This window comes from Ascaphus truei, chromosome 5, assembly GCF_040206685.1.
Source record: "Ascaphus truei isolate aAscTru1 chromosome 5, aAscTru1.hap1, whole genome shotgun sequence".
In the NCBI taxonomy this organism is placed as follows: Eukaryota; Metazoa; Chordata; class Amphibia; order Anura; family Ascaphidae; genus Ascaphus; species Ascaphus truei.
Window position 1 is genome coordinate 188,893,109 of NC_134487.1, and position 20,484 is coordinate 188,913,592.

Below are 20,484 nucleotides of genomic sequence, written 5' to 3' on the forward strand. Positions count from 1 at the left end.
GATTATATATAATATAAATGTAGCCGCCCTTTGGGAACTACTAGTTAGCATAAGGAGTGCTCACACACACTCCCCCTAGCTGGTTCCTCCCCAGTGAGCTCTAATCATGTGACCATGATGGACACGAGAGCAGCCAATCATGATGGCTATGGAAAAGGAGAGACTATGAGGAAGAAGAGGAGCCTTTAAAAAGGTGGATGGGGTTGGTCATGTTGAATCAGATCTGCACAGACCTGAGTGCTATCAGGTACGGTCAAGGTCTACAGAGAGTGTGCACATGAGCAGAGAGCTACAGTTCCAGGCGTGGATGAGAATTCAAGTGCAACTGGAAAGCTATGCAAGTACAGTGCTGCTGAAGCATCCTTTTCAAATGAACAGACCTGTAACAGGTTCAGTTATCAATGAGCTCCCATGTTGTGGCGGCACCATCACAAGCTAACATACGCAGGATTGGGTGGTTACTACAACACTGACACTGACTCACATCTGTGTATTGTTATTGGGAATTGTGTAGTAACCTGTAAACTGTGTGTAGTGATCCTCATCTGAGGATCACCAAGTAACAGAGTCAGTAAGGTAAAAGTTAACTAGTTGTATCACCCATACTGAGTCTGTTTTCTTCCTGCCGTCTCATCATAGGCCACTTGTGGCCCAGTAAGTTATTAACAGGGACTCATGCCCCAGTATCAGCTACAGTTGGAAGTCTGAGAGCTAAATGTAGACGGGTTACATTGGAGGCGCTGCTGAGATTTATGTTTTCAGATTTAACTAGTGTGGTAAACACTATAAGTTCCCCAGTTGTATGGTCAGACATTTGCACTGTTACAGAAGTCATTAAGACTGTCGGCCCCATAGCTCTGCTGCCAACATTTTGATCTACCTCACCATGAGCGCAGCAATTTAAAATGATTGGTGTGTGCGGAATGGCCCAGACTGTGATTAGACGCTACTTCAAACGGTCCCAGATACAACTGGGGATGCGAGTATCAATGGTGCAGACCCCCCCATAGGGACAGCTCAAATTCAGGGGAAAAAATGTACAGTACAAGGCAAACACTTTTTTTGACTCCCAGACCCCCAGTAAGTGTGTTTTACGTCTGTATTTTGTGTATCGTAGTGTGCAAATAAATGACAATTTATTTCATTATCTTGTTTTGCTCAATGAATGATCCTGGTAAAAAGGTGTAAACTGCCTGGTCTCCCGTGACATCCAGCCCTGGTACGATCGGTACCTAAAAACACCTGCAATTGCAACCACTGGAGGGCTTGATCGTTTGGGGCCTCAGCGATGCCAGCTACCCTTATTTAGGGTATTTATGTAGTGGTGAAACTTGAGTTTCCCAAGAAAGTTACTAGAGTAGAAGGACCATTGACGGTGGTGGCCTTCATATATCCTGATGTCCACAGCAAGGAAGAGGCTGGGGCTATAATTGATATGAATGCCAATATTTATAGACAACTAGCAAAATGGTGCCAGACCATTGGTGAAAATGATTATGGCCGTACATTTAGCATCCATCCCTTGTGTTTGAAGGCATACCAGTGGATGGAGAGAAAAGACAGGGCTCAGAGTAAGGGGCCCTTGGGGGAGGTCACGTGGGCAGGACCCTGCCCTGTGCAAGTTCCCCCCAACAGCATACAGAGGATAACTGGAAAAGTTAAACACTGGCGAAATATAGAAGGGGCCACTGTCATGTTAGAAAGTCCACCCCATGGATGATATTCTGGAGTCTTGTCATAAAGAAGGGAAAAATAGACTGTGGCGGGAGGGGGTTAACAGGCCAATAATAAAGGTATTATGCCCTGCTGGTTAACCCTAATTCCTGTTGGGACTGAAGGGGTTAAACTGTATTGTCCCCATCATATCATGTTTTCCTCTACACTATCTTTTTTGTCCCTGGTTTGCAGCTAAGAAGCTAGCTGCAGTTACACTGAATGAATGAAAATGTGCTAACTGTATTTGTGACACAAGGGGGAGCTTCTAGCGCTGAGCCAAGCGCTAAGTGAAGAAGCGTGCCTTTGAATGGGTGGCCGCTTTGATGTATAGGTATCACTTCCTAAGCCGTAGACCTCTAGACCGCAAAGTCAATTGGATAAGAGGTTTGCGGTCTAGCTGAAGTGCCTTCTTGTCAAAATGTATCCACCAGGCTCATTAACCACTTAAGATGAAATTGTTGGCGTGTCTGCGGTTACGGATCAAAGCCAGCACGTATACATTGTATGCCGGCTTGTAACCAAGACCGATTATAGGTCAAACCTCAACCCACATCAGAGAGCCCGTTCAATTAAGTGGATAACTTGCATTAGGAAAGAGCTAGCACTCTAATTTTTGGAGTGCAGCTAGGTAAAAAGAAACCATGAACAAACATATAAGGTTTATAATTGTTGCATAAGCAGAACATACATTTATAAATAAACTGTATTGTAATGGTGTTTTAAAATGTACAGGCAGGAATCCTTTCCTGTCCTGAATCCATTAACATGCCCATATGTTATGGATGAATGAGCTGAGGGATTTTTCATCTCCGAACTTCAAAAGGCACCCTAATAAAGTGGTACACCAGTGTCTATGAGAAGTTCGGAGTTGAAAAGCCACAGAGACCATAGTTGTTATTATGGCCAGGATATTGTTAATTGCCATATACCGGTGGGAAGTATGGGCACTTCACACTTGGTAGCCAAACTCCAGACTTACAGTCGCTAGGTATGGGGTTGGGCCCAGTATGCTAAGCAGCTCAGGTGTGAGGTTAGCACATGCTTTGTGCAAACTGGGCAGCAACTTCTGCCCTCTGTAAGGTACTGGCAAGTTGGGGATAGGTGGGGAAAATTATTCCCACGAGAGGATTGGGTGTATATGTTAGGTATAGGACCCTTAGCCCTATAAAAATGCCTGCAGCCCAGTCCCAGTCAGATTCATCTAAGCTTTTCCAAGAAATGTCCAAGCTACAGCGTCAGCGGTTCCGGAGTGTGAGGGGGTTAACCTACATCATAACGAAAATTTGCACCCTCTTCAAGAATTCCAGAATTAGTTTGAGCTAAGGATTCCCGAACAAATCCTGTAAGGACTTTACGAAAGAATTCCTTTTGGCGGAGATAGCGGGCTGGCAAGTTGCGCCCCTATTCAAGGACTGTCGCACGGCTTACATCGCGCACCCACTTGCAGGGGTGCCCAGAGACTTTGTTAGTTTCCCCATCCCAGTAAGTGTATATTGACTGAAATTGTGAAGTATTGTGTGTTTGTCTTAAAAGGAAATAAATTACAATTTAGTTTACTGATCTTGTGTGCTCAGTCCAGAATCCCGGTATAAATTGTTGGTAAGCCCTGGTCTACCGTGACATAGACACACTAGGAGTAGAAGTAAAAAATGAGACAGCACATGATGTGTAGATACGAAGAGGCACAACGGTGGCTCACCTGTATATTGCTGAAGTGATGGGCCCACAGGGACAAGAACATCCTGGAATAGATTGACCCCTGCTATGTTCAATTTTGGAGACAGTCCTCCTCCAGAACACTGGAAGAAACAGCTGCAAGAAAATATGGCTCATAGGCCAGTAGTTTTCTCCACTCAAGAATGGGATGTAGGCCCATGGTGTGGAACACCAGATCCGTCTTCATGATGCTCGCTCTTTCAGACAAAGGTCACGGAGATTGGCCCCAGGTGATGTAGAAGACTTGAGATGACACTCCAGTAATTAATGGAGTCTGGCAAAATCTCCGAATCCCGGAGCCCATACACATCACCCATAGTGGTCGCCCGGAAGAAAAACAGTGCGTGTGCATTGATTATCGCGCGCTGAACAAAAGGACCACTCCAGATCAATATACTATGCCGTGTATAGAGGATGCATTGGATTGCCTCACAGGGAGCAAATGGTTTTTAGTATTAAAAGATCCCAATGTGTAAGCAAGATAAAGAAAAGATCGCTTTTATATTCTATTAACTTGAGTGCATGCCCCAAGGAGTGTCAGGGGCCCCAGCTACTTTCCAAAGACTGATGAAACATGTGGTAGGAGATATGAACCTATTAGAAGTATTTGTACCGTATATCTGGATGACATAATAGTATTTGGGAAGACCCTGGAGGAACACGAGGCCTGATGAAGGCACTAGATCAGCTGAGCGAGAGTGCACTAAACTTGTCACTAGATAAGTGTTGGCTCTTCCGGATCTCTGTCACGTATGTGATACACATTGTCTAAAAAAGGAGTGGCTACTGATTCCTCTACTGTAAATTAGAGGCCATTGTATCCTGGCCTAGGCTCAAATGACTAACAGAATTGCAATCTTTTCTGGGGTTATGTGGATAATACAGATGGTTTGTGGACAATTTCTCAGACATAGTACAGCCATTGACTCAATTAACCAAAGGCTACTTGCCACCCAAAGGACGCAGTATGGACGCTGCAGCAACCAGCCAAGACTATTTCAAAATGAACGAGCCATATGGGGACAGATGGACTTCTAAGTGTGAAGAGGCTTTTCAAGATATAAAGGCATATTATATTAATGCACCAGTACTCGCATTTGCTGATGCACAAAGAGACATATTTACTTCATGTAGATGCCAACCTAGGAGGGTTAGGAGCAGTACTGTATGAGGAGCACCCAGAGGGACTGAGACCCATGACATTTGTGAGTTGGGGGTTGGTGCCTTCGGAGACTAACTACCCGGTGCATAAATTAGAATTCTAGGTGTTGAAATGGGCGATAGTGGACAAGCTGCACGACTATCTGTATGGAGCCACCTTTGTTGTGCACACAGACAACAGCCCGCTTACTTACATTCTATTATCAGCGAAGTTGGATGCCACTGGTCACAGGTGGTTAGCGGCATTTGGGACCTACAATTTCAGCCTCAAGTACAGACCATGGAAGCAAAATGTTGATGCTGATGCCCTGTCTCAAATTCACAGAGATGCTCGAGGTATGAATGATAAATGGGAAGGAATTGCTGCAGCCGGAGTGCGTGCATTGTGCAAGCAAAATGAGATGCCAAAACAGATCACGACTGCAAATATAAAAAGAGTGGCTGACAGACTGCCCCCGGTGAAGGGGTACCCAGGCCAGTAAATAAAGGTATTATGCCCGGCTGGGTGCCCCTGAGCCATATTGGGGAATTGTGATTGTCAGCTGTTCAACCCAGTAATGGCAGTAAAACCGTTCTTGTATTAAAAATGTCTGTGTGTGTCCCACCAGGAATAAGGTGGTGATATCATGTTTTAAATGTATGTGCTTTTGTGCCCATGTTTCCCTGTAACCCGCGCAAAGGAAAAATGGTTTTAAAAAGCAGCAGCTTACAGCACAGTGCATAGCGTTTAGCTAACTATGTCTAGGAAGGTCCTAGAGCGCTGAGTTTTGCTGTGAGTGCTGCTGGAGTAAAATCATTAAAAAGGTTATGCCGCAATTTTTGAAAAGTTGTATGAAAATTGATGAATGAAAGTCCCCCTCTTTTAATCGTGCCAATATTATAGGAGTGAGGTTTTTTTTCATTCAGGCAGCTGGGACAGCGGAAACACTTAATTATAAGTACCATACTGTAAGGATGCATAGCAGGGAATTCCTGTCAGGAGGCCATGCATAATTTAGCCCTGGACTTGTAAAACATCCCGCTGGCATGGTTCCAGGATGTCTGGAAAAGTCCAGAGTTAAAAAGGTTCCGACATCTTAAGGTGTTAAGCAGGGAGGGGTAATTACAAGTACCCTCATCCTAGCAGATGACCAGGTGTCCGGGTGAAATAGACAAAATGTCGCCAGGAAAGGGGGCTTGGTTTGGTATGCTAAGTGGCGAAGGTCCGAGGATCGCGCATTTCCTTAGCATACTAAGAAGCCCTCTGCCCGGTGCTGGGAGGTACTGTCAACCTGGGGATAGGTGGGTTATTTAGTTCCCACGCAGCGGTTGGATGCAGAGTTTAAAGATAGGGATTGTGACTGTTTAAAAATCCCTGTAGCCGGTTAGATCGGTTAGAGTTGCTCATGGGGTTGGCACAGGACAACCTTAGGGATGCTCAGACCAAGCAGAAGACTTGGTATAATCAGAATGCCCGTAGTAGGTCATTCATCCCAGGACAGCAAGTACTTGTTCTCAAACCCACTCGGGAGAACAAATTAATGGCTGCCTGGTCTGGACCGTACACGGTTCTCAGGAAGATGAATGAGTACAACTATGTTGTACAGTTAGAGAGACAGGAAGAACTAGGATATATCACATTAACATGCTCAAGGAGTACTTTGCACCGAGTGAGGCATGACTAAGACTAATAAGCAGGTTATGGCTTTCTTAGGCACCGCTGGCTATTACAGAAAGTTTGTCCCACAGTATAGTGCAGTGGCCAAACCCCTGACTGACTTTACACAGAAGCGACTCCCAGTTCTGGTTGTCTGGTCTCCAGCCTGTGAAAATGCATTCCAGGCATTGAAGACCGCATTGGCCAGTGCTCCTATTCATGCTGCACCAGACTACTCCAAAAAGTTTTTGGTGCAGATCGATGCCTTGGACTTTGGTATCGGTGCTGTGCTCAGCCAAGTGGGGGAGGAGGGAGGAGAGCATCCTGTGGTGTACCTGAGCCGCAAATTGCTGCCCAGGGAAGTGGCTTATGCCACTATTGAAAAAGAGTGTCTGGCGATTGTATGGGCACTCCGCAAGTTGCAGCCCTATCTGTACGGTCGTTCATTCATGGTACTCACAAACCATAACCCCCTGAGTTGGTTACAATGGGTGTCTGGGGAAAATGCCAAGCTGCTGGCTGGAGTCTTGCTCTGCAAGAGTTTGATTTCACCATCCAGCACAAGAAAGGCAGCGAGCACGGCAATGCGGATGGACTATCCTGCAAGGACAGTACTGTTGAACAGTTAACCTCAAGAGTTGTCCGGTCCGTTAAACCACCAGACAGGGTGGTTGTAACAGCCCCTACGCTTTGAGATGGGGAGGTGTGATGGTGAAGGGGTACCCAGGCCAGTAAATAAAGGTATTATGCCCGAATGGGTGCCCCTGAGCCATATTGGGGAATTGTGATTGTCAGCTGTTCAACCCAGTAATGGCGGTAACACCGTTCTTGTATTAAAAATGTCTGTGTATGTCCCACCAGGTATAAGGTGGTGATATCATGTTTTAAATGTATGTGCTTTTGTGCCCATGTTTCCCTGTAACCCTTACAAAGGAAAAATGGTTTTAAAAAGCAGCAGCTTACAGCACAGCGCATAGCGTTTAGCTAACTATGTCTAGGAAGGTCCTAGAGCGCTGAGTTTTGCTGTGAGTGCTGCTGGAGTAAAATCATTAAAAAGGTTATGCTGCAATTTTTGTAAAGTTATACGAAAATTGATGAATGAAAGTCCCCCTCTTTTAATCGTGCCAACATTATGAGTGAGGGGTTTTTCATTCAGGCAGCTGGGACAGCGGAAACACTTAATTATAAGTACCATACTTTAGAAATGTATAGCAGGAGATTCCTGTGAGTGCGCCATGCATAATTTAGCCCCGGACTTGTAAAACATCCCGCTGGCATGGTTCCAGGATGTCTGGAAAAGTCCGGAGTTAAAAAGGTTCCGACATTTTAAGGCGTTAAGCGGGGAGGGGTAATTACAAGTACCCTCATCCTAGCAGATGACCAGGTGTCCGGGCGAAATAGACACAATGTCGCCAGGAAAGGGGGCTTGGTTTGGTATGCTAAGCGGCGAAGGTGCGAGGTTCACGCGTGCCCTTAGCATACTAAGAAGCCCTCTTCCCAGTGCTGGGAGGCCCTGGCAACCTGGGGATAGGTGGGTTATTTAGTTCCCACGCAGTGATTGGCTGCAGAGTTTAAAGCTAGGGATTATGATGGTTTAAAAATCCCTGCAGCCGATCAAGAGAGAGATTCATCATGCGGTAACAGAGATTCAACTAAGCTGGTTTCGAAACTTTATACCAACGTAACCCAAGTCAAGAGTTCGTAAGAACTAAGGAATCCCGGACCATTCTACAGCGGTAGAACGAAGCAAGCAGTCCCGGCAGAGAAAAAGTGGTTGCGAGTGGCGCCACTAGCCAAAGACTGTTTTGCGGCTTTGCTTATGCACAACTACCGCTCTTGGGAAATTGTGTTTAGAGACTCTATTTCTTAAGATTTTTTGTTCTGGAACTAGAGGATTTTGTTTTGGCCCATCCCTGTAAGTGTATTTTTGTAATATTTTGTAAATCAAGCTGTGTGTGTTCATTGTGTAAATAAATTACAATTTATTTTATCTCTTGCTTTGCTCAATCAAAGGATCCGGGTAATTTTGGTGTTAAAAGTTCTGGTCTCACGTGACACCCCCTGCCGCCCCCCCCCCCCAATGTGGTACCCCTCGTATACTCTCTCCCTGCAGAGTTAAATATGGAGGAGTTACCCTGACTAAACTGGCCGGATATAGCCTATACACTTTGAAGAAAGTGTGGTCAGTCTTGAGGCCCCAGAAATCGTCCAGGACGGTCATTGGAAGGCACCTGAAAGTCGACTCCTCCTAAAGCAATGTGATAATCTGGTGATCAAGAGTGATGTTTAGAGTCGCAAAGAAGTCACAACACACCATTACTAAGCAACTGGTGCTTCCTTACAAGTATAGACAGATGCTGCTCCATTCTCTCCATGATGATCATGGCCACATTCGCACACACAAAATGTTGGGATTAGTGAATGACCAATTCTATTTTCCCCGAATGGCTCGGGATGTTGACGAATATTGCAATAACCGTGGAAGATGTGTTCATAGAAAGACTTTGCTCACAAGGGCTGCACCATTGACAAACATCACCAGTAGTGGTAAACTGGGCTTGGTCTGCACGGACTTCCTGTCCTTACAGCCAGACATCAAGAATAATAGTAATATCCTAGTGGTCATGGACCATTTCACCTGTTATGTTCAAGCATTCCTGACAAAGGATCAATGAGCTGCTACTGTCGCCAAATTGTTGTGAAACAAATACTTTGTCCATTATGGATTGCAAGCTTGGATACATTCTGATCAAGGGAGGGATTTTGAAAGCCTACTCATCAAGGAATTTCTGTGCATCTTTGGAATAAAAAAAATCATGAACTAAGCCTTACAACCCGCAGGGAGATCCTCAATCTGAGAAATTCAATAGGATCCAATTGAATATGATGGGCACATTGAACACTCAAGGGAAGGAACAATGGAGTCTGTATGTGCACCAGCTGGTACATAAGAATAACTGCAGCCAAAGTGATTCTACAGGGTATTCATCCAATTACTTGATGTTTGGACGGGAAGCTTGATTATCCATCGACCTGTGTTTGGAGTGGTGGCAGATGGTATGTCCCTGACCACGCACATGCAGTATGTATGGAGGCTCAAGGAACAGTTGAAGAATGCAGGCTGGCAACTACTGCTGCTGATATGAACAACCGGGGAAATAAAAACCATTATGACAGGAGAGTACAAGAAAGCATGCCGGACAGAATCCTTATCCGGAAGCTAGGTATGCCCGTAAACACAAAATAGCGAATCGCTGGAACCAGAGCCCTATGTGGCGGTAGAGAAGCTATAAGGACTTACAGTAGATCGAGTAAGGCCTGAAAAAGAAGGTGGGACAGCAAAGAATAAAAGAAACAAATAAACAGCACACAAAATGTCATATAACTATAAAACGTGTATAAAATTACAATATAGGTGAGGAGTGTAGAAATAAGAGTAGATAAGTGACAACAGTCTGCCACCTAAATACAGGATATGTGAGCTTACAGTAAACCAAAATGATGGATAACATCTTGGATAGCTAGAACAAAAACAAGAGGAAAAAGCGCACAACTCATAGTGTAGCATGCAAAATAATATATTAGTGCAGATTAAACGGGAGTATCACGCGTACAGGAATAACATTGTTTTAGTCATGTTTATGCATAAATCAGCATGATGTTACCGCAGACGATAGGAGACTCTAATAGGTGGGCTACGACGTCACCTACTCAGTCAGGCAAGCAAGATGAGTCCTTAGGTGGTAAAACAGGACTGGCGTCCGTAGAGCAGATAACTCTCTTTCAGGAATACAGGCAAAGGCACTCACGAGTGAAGACCGATGTCAGCTCCTGGACCCTGTGCAAACAAATCTCTTTTCTCCAGATGAAATATCAACGACACACATCCAAACACCAGCCAGGAGAGGATGAGATATCAGTCTGGGTAGTTCACAGAAAACTCTCTAGCCACCTTATGAACAAGCAGCAGTTGTAGGATATAAAGCCTAATACCATCTCACGTGCATGCACAGCTGATCTGCTGGTATACGGAAGGCAGAGTAACAGCCCAGCACCAAGGCTACAAGGTATTAAGCATACAATATAGTACTATTTGGAGCATAACAGAGTCCCATTGAAGGCGTAGCTTCCGTATAAATGGAGCAAATATCCCTCCCGTGTCGGCCGTTAGCGTGGCCTGTATGATCAAGCAGAGGGTAGATTCCACTGACGTCACTTTGAGCACCGCAGTGCTAGGTAGTAGACACACTGGGATAGCCCTTTAAACTCTAGACATAGGAACCAGAGCGCTAGCAGATTGCCATAAGGGGGGAAAGAGAGTAAAAATATAAAATACTCAAGTACAGCATCCAACACGTTTCGTAAGACAACACTTACTTCATCAGAGAAACCTGTGAGAGTCATCTATCATCGGTGGTAAGATCATGCTGGTTTATGCATAAACATGACTAAAAGAACTTTATTCCTGTATGTGTGATACTCACCTTTTATCTGCACTAATATATTATTTTGCATACTACACTATGTTGTGCGCTTTTCCTCTTGTTTTTGTTCCAGCCAGCAAAGATCCTGCATAGGAATCATCTTCAGCCAATAGGTCAGTTAGTGTGATGCCCTGAGAAAGAAAGTATTCCATGGAACGCAAGTCAACCTAGGAGAAGTGATGGACTAAACCGAGGACAGGTTCCTGGAGATATCCCACAAAGCCACTGTAGGCACTATAGTGATAAGGAGTCAGATGAGGATGAGAGATACCAAGGAGGGAGAATGTTAGGGCACCTATCCAATATCCTGCATAAGGAAGAATGGCAGCCTCCTCAAGAGGTGTCACCCATGTGGCCAGCAGAGCCATTGGACAGAGAAAGAGATGTTATCATTGAGTTGAATCCAAAGCAGAGGAATTCACCCCAGTAGGTCCCATTGAACAGGATAGCGAAACTGAAGATGCAGTAGTGCTGGATAGTTGTGAGAACCCCTCAAATGTAGGATCTGCCGAACATGATCCACCAGTACCATCTGGATCCTCTGAAAGGCAAGGAGAAAATACAGTAGTGCACCGCTGTTCTCACCATGTTCCATAAAGGAGAGTAGACTCCCCATGAGACTGACCTATGAGTCTCCAGGGTTATCTACAGAGATTCCTATAGTTAGCATGAATAGATGGGCAGTACCTATGATAGAGTGTCACGAGACCAGGCATTTACACCTTTTAACCAGGATCATACATTGAGCAAAACAGGTCAATTGAAATAAATTGTAAATGTATTTGCATGAAAAGGCATACACACAATGATACACAAACTACACAAGAACAGACACACTTACTTGGGAACTGGGGTAAAAAACTAGACTTTCCTAGCTGTATGGCACTCTAAACAACAGTCTTTCTTTGATCGGGACTTAGCCCGAATGTCCTGGAACTCAAATCGGCATGAAATCCCAGACGCCACCGCTCCCTTCTCTACGGAGGACTTGATTTTGCTTGACCGGGACTTAGCTCCAAACATCCTGGATAAAAAATCGGCTTGGAATACCATCCGCGACCACTACGTTCAATTCTCAGAACTTGGTCGCAAAACGCTGGACTGAAAATATTCCGGGTTGGTTTTTCTTAAGCCGGTGTCTTGCTATTCGTGCAAGAGCATCTTTTACCACATTCAAAAACCCTGCCGCTGTTTTGGCGCTTGAGAATATGTTGACTGATTGGCTGAGAGGTTTCTTATAGTATTTTGGAGTTCATTCACAAAATACTGCAGCCAATCCCAACATGGGAACTTTCTTACCAGTCAATCAGAGCGATGCCGGGCAAGTGGGGATTCTGAATCTGCCAAGGGACATGGGCAAGTTTGCCACCTTGTCCCTTGCTATTCAGATGCCACCTGCTGGGTTAGGCTCCACCAAGTCTGGTGGGGCAAATGGTAGTCTAGACGATTTCCATTCATCCCAGGATGTGGATACTTGAGCCCTTCCTTCCTGCCCAAATGGTCTTCACACCTTAGTCATCCTTGGTGGCTTTCAACTCCGATGTCCCACAGACTTACTGGCACCAAATTTGGTAGCCCGGGTAGCCTGTCGGAACATTGGTTCTGAAAGTCTCAGCTCATTATCGTGTCAACAGTATATCTTACATGAAAAACAATATTAATAAAAATATACTTTTACATGTCCTAAGTCTCTGGGTATGGGGAATAGAAAAGAAAGCTGCACTTTCTTTTCTATTATACTATATCCCCCACACACTGTCTTATAGACTTGGACTGAAGTCTAAGAGTCCCCTCACAACCTCATCTATGGTTGGAGAACCCATGAACCCTTTTATAGGTTCTGGGTGACCTGGGCAGTAACTGGCTATCCCCCATAACCTAGCACCATTTACCTTTCTGGGCTGTGCTGAAGCAGGGAACCCTAGTGGTGAGTAACACAAGTGTTTTCAAGGGGAGATATTGCCTGGACAATGTGCCTACATGTATCCGGGAACCAAGCATGATCCTTGGGTACATTTTTAGGGGAACCAACAACTATGAACCCCGACTAGCTAGGCACATTCTGACAATTCCTATGCAAAACCCACCTTGAAACTCATACCATAGCAATCCCTGTTTGCTAGCATCCCTGCAAAGGCAAAAACACATACAATTCTTCATTACCGCAAAGTACAGGTTATGCAGTTATAGCGGTTGGGCTCAAGAGCTGACACTCTTGAACCCAAAAACATGAATCAGAAGTAAGCAAATGGGCTTAACCTTTATTTGAGAGCCTGGTTACACACTCACCATCACATAGAGATAGGTGACCCAGGGATCTGTGGGACCATGTGGTGCAACAGTACTGCAATCTGTCAAAATGGTATGTGTGTAGGATCCACTGTACCCATGATTCTATGCAACTAGAGAAGAAGACATGTGTTATATAGTTATGTTATGTGCCAAAAGGGCTCTAATCCGGTTGATGGGGATGTCAACATTTTTAGCAGGGTGAGGCTATAATTCCCTGTGTGATGAGCTCACACACTCACACTGCCCCCTGGCAGGTTTCTCTCCAAGGTGCTCTGGACATGTGACTGCGATGGACATGAGAGCAGCCATTAATAATGGCTGTGGAAGAGGAGGGTCTGAGAGGGAGAGGAGCCTTTTAAAAGGGGATGCAGCCATGTTGGTTTAGATAGGTGCAGACCTGAGTTCTACCAGTTCATTCAAGGTCTACGGAGTGTGCGGCTGTATGTAACATCAAAGTAACATGTAACATGTAAATGTGAGGAGTTAATCTTGGAGTTAATCTTGGAGTTAATCTTGGAGTTGAAATTGGAGGTGGATTGGAGGAAGATCTGGACTCTGAACAACAACTTTACAACTGTGAGAACTTTACTTTCTAAAAGCGGTGATTAATTGTACTCTTCCTATCATCCAATAACTGGGAAGTCTCTCCTCCTGTATCTCACTATGCCATCCTTCTTGCATTTTATGTTATCTGTTTACTCACTCCTTGGTGAATGTTCCTGTTCTCTCCAACATCCCCACTCCCCACTGCACCATTATTTATACACCTCTCTCCCAACAACCCGCAATAAAAATCACCCCCACAAATCCTCTATTCACACCCTCTATCTACTCCTTCCTGCTGCTGGGGATCTCCCCTAAGCCTGAAGTCAGACATACACACCTGATCTCACCCACAGATCTCAGCCATCTCTTCCCCTGTAAATGGTGTTAACCTTTTCATTTAACACTGACCAACCTTAAAACTTGCCCCACAAATCAAGCATCCCAATAGCCTGCACTCATGGCTATTGTCCCACAGTCACTTATACCACCCATTGTGGCCAAGCACACCCATCTACAGCACTTACTCCCTCACCCGCTGTCTCTGTAAGTTTCCCCTCAAACCTCTTAGATTGTAAGCTCTTCGGGGCAGGGATTTCCTTTCCCATTGTCTGATTTTTGCTGCACTTATTGCATTGTTATAATTCCCTGTACTGTATTCTTTGTGAAGCGCTGAGTACACTTTTGGCGCTATATAAATAAAGACATACAGTACAATACAGAGAGAGTGCACGTGGCAACAGGAGCTGAGAGCTACAGTTCCAGATGTGGATGAGAGCTCAAGCACCGCTAGAGGGGACCCTCAATGGCTATAAAAATAGTGGTACCGAAGCAACCTTTTTGAAGAACAGGCCTGCAACAGGTTCAGTACACAATGAGCTTCCACACTGTGCCGGCACCATCAGAAGCCAATATACCCAGAATTGGAAGGCTAAAGCACCACTGACTGACGTAATTCCGCTCTGTGTTATTTGGCTATTATATATTAACCTGTGTATTGTGTGTAGTGGTCCTCATCTGAGGAACACAAGGTATCAGAGACAGATAGAATAATAAACTAGTTATATCACCCATACTGTGTCTATCTTCTTCCTTCCATCTCACCATAGGCCATGTGTGGCACTGGTAATTTATAGACAGGGGCTCTGGCCCCAGCCTCAGCTATAGTCATAAATCTGAGAGCTAAAAGTAGAGGGGCTACATACAATAGATAGGCATATACAGCATAGATCAACATATAGATAAATACTGTAGAGATATACAGATGTATAAGAAGATTGCACCCTGCAAGTGGCTGCACATACTGTAGATCAGTGGTAGGACACATAATATAATCCAAGGGACGCATGTGCAGCCCATAATCCCTCAAAAGGGCCACGTATATGGTACGCAGGCAGAAGGGGCATTGCTGCCCTGCAGCTTCTCCCCACCACCTCCAGTCAGCTTCTTAATGCTGGCACACTGATGAATACTGTCCCACTCCCCTCCTTACACTGGGAACTAGTGACTAGGACTGTCATTAGGCAGCTCAAAAAGTGGTAAGAAGCTATGAGGCACACTAGTAACATCTCCCCTCCCTCTGCACTGGGGAGAGAGGGAGAACAACTGTTGGGGTGGCCAGTGTTTGGAGGCCGTATTATATATATAGATGATTACTTACCCACTGCAAAGCCCAAGCAGAGAGCGATGTCAGAGATGGCATAAACCCCGCCATAGACAGATGTGTGGCGCAGGTCCACCAGATGTCCCATGATGGGCATTATAGAGGAGTCCACCATGCCAAGGCCGATGCCTATTCCACCGTTGGGAATGATTAGTTGGTATATATTGGCAGCCAGAGGTATCTGCAAAAGGGACAGAGAGAGATGGTTAGAGAGGGTAAAGGGGATCAGTGGGGTAGATATGATCAGAAGGGTGAAAAGATTAAGGGGAGGTGTATAAGAGAGAAACAACAGAGGTGGGTAATGGAGGCAGTGAGAGGTTACAGAAGAAGAACACAAATATGTCAGGGGGCACGGTTCTGTGTCTGTATGTCGGGTGGTACTGTATGTGTTAGTATTAGGGGGCACTATATGTATGTATATCAGTGGGGCACTGCATATGTGTGTATTAGGGGGCACTGTATATGTGTGTATTAGCGGGGCACTGTATGTGTGTGTATCAGGGGGTGACTGTATGTTTGTTTAAAGAGAGACACTGTGTGTATTGGGGGCACTGTGTGTGTGTCAAGAGGGCACTGTGTGTGTGTTTCTGTGTGTGTGTATATCAGGGGGACTGTATGTGTGTGTATCAGGAGGTACTGTATGTGTGTGTATGAGGGGGACACTGTATATTTGTGTATCAGGGGTCAGTGTGTTGTGGTGCCATCGCTGTCCTCTAGGCGTTGAATGGAGCAGCTATTGGACTTTTTCACTTCATCCTCTCTGGCATGACTGCTCACCTGCTGGCTGATTAATCAGGGAGTGCCTTAAGAGTATGGAAGCAGCAAGGCACTGAGAGACAGTTTTCCCCAGAGAAGGGGGGAGACAAAGGAGCTTCCCAGCTACCAGGAGCTGGCTAAAGAAGTCTGAGAGACACTGCTGAGAGAGCTGTGCTGAAGCAGTGACGACTGGTTACAGAGGAACACAGGAGTTTCCCTGAGCTCCCGTGGGGTGGAATTCCAAAGAGAAGAAGGAAGGACGATAGACTGTGCTGAAGCAGGGACATCACCAGATGGACTAAGATAAGCACAACCCTTTCTATTGTTTACAAAGACTGCTGTTACCTTATTGCTTATGCTAGGGCATGTTTTGGGCTGACAACTGGCTTAGCTGGCAGCCGGGTTAGTAAGGGTTGGAGCTGAGAAGTTGGTTAGCTTTCCTAATGGAAATAGGATTTGATTTTATTATTTGGTTTTTCTTAAAAGGACGGTGGGCCAATTCATATTATTTATCCCTGTAAATAAACCCCAAGTATAAAGACATACAGCGTTTCCTGCCTCATTTGGGATAAAAGAGACTGCAATGTGGTGTCGGCATCACAATATGGTGGAGAATGCGGGCAGTCCCTAAGGCACCAAGCAGCGGAAACTGGGTTTGAAGATAAATGCGGGGATTTAAAATGGCCACCCAACTGAAGTAAAAAGCAAGCAAAGCCTGTCCCACTATGAGTGATCAGTTGTGCTTACAGCATGCACAGAGAATGTGTGAAGTGTGGATGCAATAGCACCCAGAGGTCAGAACATATGTTAAGGTGCTGAACTCAAGCAGAGGGGGAAAAAAACAAAAAAAAAAATTCTGAAGAAAGTGTAAAGTCTGCCGGTCGGGTATGAAAAGGATTGCAGTGCTGTATGTAAAGTTGATGCTTTTTGCTGAAGCGAGTGAAATTGCAGCTAGCAAGTGCTGTGTGTAAATGAAATAGCGCCTCCAGTAGTTCAAGGTGAAGAATACATCTGAAGGTAGAAAATGGAGGATAGAATGTGTTTCATGTGTAATATGCCTGGCCACACAAAATAATGTCCTTTCAGGAATGGGTATCCTGGCGTGGTCCCGCAAAAGGAGCCGCACCAGAGATGTTTATGGTGTGAAAAGCTGAACCATACCAAAGACTGTCCCTTCAGGCAGGATGGTGATGACGATGATAATGAGAGTGTGTGCCCAGTACTACTGATGTCTATGGAGCTAATAAAACAAAAAGAAAGAAGAAAAATAAAACTGTTCCTCAAGAAACAGAGGAAGTGACCGAACCACCTGAATCTGCACTGTCAGGACATGCGTCAGAAAGGCGCCGAGATGTGCTGCAGACCGGAGTGATGGGCAGAATTGTCATGGGAACAGTGGCAAATGAAAAGGAGGAGCAAAGGGATGCTGAATCCTTGATCCAGGATAAAGAGGCTTTAATTTCTGAACTCCAAACTGCTCGCCATGATTATGAAGTCCTGTTGCAGAGATTAATGAAGGAGCGAGAATCTAACAATAAGGAGCGAGAAGTGAACGCCGAGTTAGAAGTGTATACTCCCAGCTTTACAAGGGTACGCAGTTTTGGAGAAAACAGAGCGTCTCTTACGGAGTGAGTTGGAGGAGGTGACGACTGGTCTGGAAAATGCCAACGCCTCAATTGCTACCATGGAGGAAAAGCAGAACAAATCGGACAAACTGATTGCTAACCTCAAACAGAAATATGGGAAGGCTCTACAAGAGGTTCACGCTCTCGGCACAGAGGTGGAACACTCACACCAAGAGGGCCACAGTCTAAACACAGAGCTGGGTATGTTGAAGGAAACCCATGAGAATGCCCTGAGGGATTTAGAGACTGTAAAGAAGGAGAATGTAAGTCTGACACAGAAAAATTCAGACTTGACTGATCAAATCAGTAAATGTGATAAGAAGCTTCACCAAGCAGGAAAAGTGGAGAAGCAATTGATCAAGGAAAAGCTAGAGGTGCAGGAAGCACTGCAGAATGCAGAGAGGATGCAACATGTCTCCCTGGAGCAGCACACACAGGCAACGCACTTATGGCAGAGCCAACTGCAAGAGCTACATGCAAGTCTGCAAGCGGCCAAGGAGAAGCAGCGAGTGCTACAGGAACGGCTGAGTACCCAGTATGTCCCCACAGAACAGCATGAGGAGCTGAGGGCCAAGCTGTACGCCACAAGAGCATCACTAGGGGCGGAGCTGGGAAGCCAGGTGATTCTGTATTAGAGGGAGTGCGAGAAGGTCCAGAGACTGGAGCAAGAGCTGGAGAAGCAGAGAGGCAACTCCATCTCCATGAGTCAGTATGCCAAGGAGAAAGAAGCCTGGAAGACAGAAGCAACGGCGATACTGGCGACAAAAACTGCAGAGCTCCAAAAGATGAAGGAGGCGTTGATGCAAACCCAGAGTAAGCACCGGGAAGAGGTGAAGGCCCTGAGAGGGGACTTGCAGGATCAAATTGAAGAGCTGCAAACGCAGGTTGCTGAGCACAAGATACATCTCGCCGAGCGGGAGAAGGTGGCCGTCCGTCAGGTGGCTTGCCTGACATTGCGCTATGAAACCGAGATGGCTGATACCCGCAAGCTGCTGGACCACACGGCCAATGAGATGGCCCGACTGCAGCTGGAGCTGGACAAGGTCTGGGAGGAGCACCGGCAGTTGCAGGTCAGAAATAAAGGAAAAGAAACAGATTTAAGACTTGCGCTGAACCAGCTAGGAGATGTGGAATCGCGACTCGACGCCAAAGAAGATGAACTGGCAGCTGCATGAAGTGAAAAAAGAAATGCAGAAGGACAGCTTCATGACCTGAGGAAGAACCTGGAGTCTGAGCGTGCTGGCCGCAAGATGGCAGAAAAACAAAAGCGTGACCTGGATGAGATACTCGAGGATCTGAAGACTGAGCAGGACGCTACGGTGGACTCTAATGCTGCCCAGCAGGAGATTTCTCAGCTGAAGTTGGAGAAAGAGGTTACCACCCTAAGACAGACCCTTGGGTCACAGAAGCAGCCCATGGGTAAAAGGGTGGTAGAGATAAAGCAAGTGAGGCGTTCCAGGAAGCGTGACTGCAATACCGTTGCAGTGTTACAGTCTACTTTCCACAAGGCACGGAATGGGAAGACCAAGGTGCTATGTAGTAGCACAGTAAGAAGCCTGTTGTACTATGGGACCCATAGTGGATTCCTTGCAAGGAAGGCAGCCGCTGTGAAGAGACAGTCGAGAATGGAACTAAAGAGTGTCCATGTTCGTAAGACAAGAAAGACAGGCCCAAGCCTACGAGTCTGCCGACTGTAAAAGAGAGGCATCATGGGGTACACTTGGGGTTAAAAAGACCCCAAACCAAATTGAAGTTCTGAAGATAAATGATGTGAAACCCAACACTGAAGGTACGCTGCTGGAAAAAGGTCCAAAAGCCATCACCGCTAAAGCGGAGTTGCTGTCTTCACAGGAAAAGGCCAAACAGTCACTGGCAAGTGTATGCAATGAGCTGACCAAGGTCAAGGCTCTTCTACAGAGTAAGGGAAACTCTGAGCACAAGAGGGAAAAGACAGAGATGCATCATCAGGATATGCAGATCAAGGTCACAGAGTGGCGTGGAGTCCTGGCAGAGAGAGCTAATAGACAGCAGGATGCTCAGGAACCTTTGCAAGAAGAGACACAACAAAAGCAGAGCTTCAACCTTAAACTCAAACTGGTACAAGACAAGGAGATAGTGTGGTACCAGTCTTCAGGCCCAGATGGCCTGGTAATTACCCCAAAAAGAAAATGCCTAAATTGGAAGGCAAGAAAAAAAAAGGGGGGGGAGGGAAGGGCTGAACTCTGACAAAGAGGTGGGTGCACAGGAATAGTGCACAGGCCGCTCACAGGATAATGTTTCGCTGGGGTGAGGGATATGTGGTGCCATCGCTGTCCTCTAGGCGTTGAATGGAGCAGCTATTGGATTTTTTCACCACAGAGAGTTAATCCTCTCTGGCATGACTGCTCACCTGCTGGCTGATTAATCAGGGAGTGCCTTAAGAGTATGGAAGCAGCAAGGCACTGAGAGACAGTTTTCCCCAGAGAAGGGGGGAGACAGAGGAGCTTCCCAGCTACCAGGAGCTGGCGAAAGAAGGCTGAGAGACACTGCTGAGAGACACTGCTAAGAGAGCTGTGCTGAAGCAGTGACGGCTGGTTACAGAGGAACACAGGAGTTTCCCTGAGCTCCCGTGGGGTGGAATCCCAAAGAGAAGAAGGAAGGACGATAGACTGTGCTGAAGCAGGGACACCACCAGATGGACTAAGATAAGCACAACCCTTTCTATTGTTTACAAAGACTGCTGTTACCTTATTGCTTATGCTAGGGCATGTTTTGGGCTGACAACTGGCTTAGCTGGCAGCCGGGTTAGTAAGGGTTGGAGCTGAGAAGTCAGTTAGCTTTCCTAATGGAAATAGGATTTGATTTTATTATTTGGTTTTTCTTAAAGGGACTGTGGGCCTATTCATATTATTT

General features: G+C 45.8%; 1 protein-coding gene across 2 annotated transcripts in view; it reads right to left on the bottom strand.

The window, feature by feature from the left end:
• The window catches only part of LOC142495660 (chromaffin granule amine transporter-like), an 82,176-nt gene that overhangs the window by 10,721 nt on the left and 50,971 nt on the right, over positions 1-20,484 (bottom strand). For both annotated transcript variants that reach the window (XM_075601422.1, XM_075601421.1), the window contains exon 13: positions 15,209-15,392. In XM_075601422.1, coding sequence (XP_075457537.1) covers positions 15,209-15,392 — 184 coding nt within the window. The remainder of the gene's footprint in view (positions 1-15,208; positions 15,393-20,484) is intronic.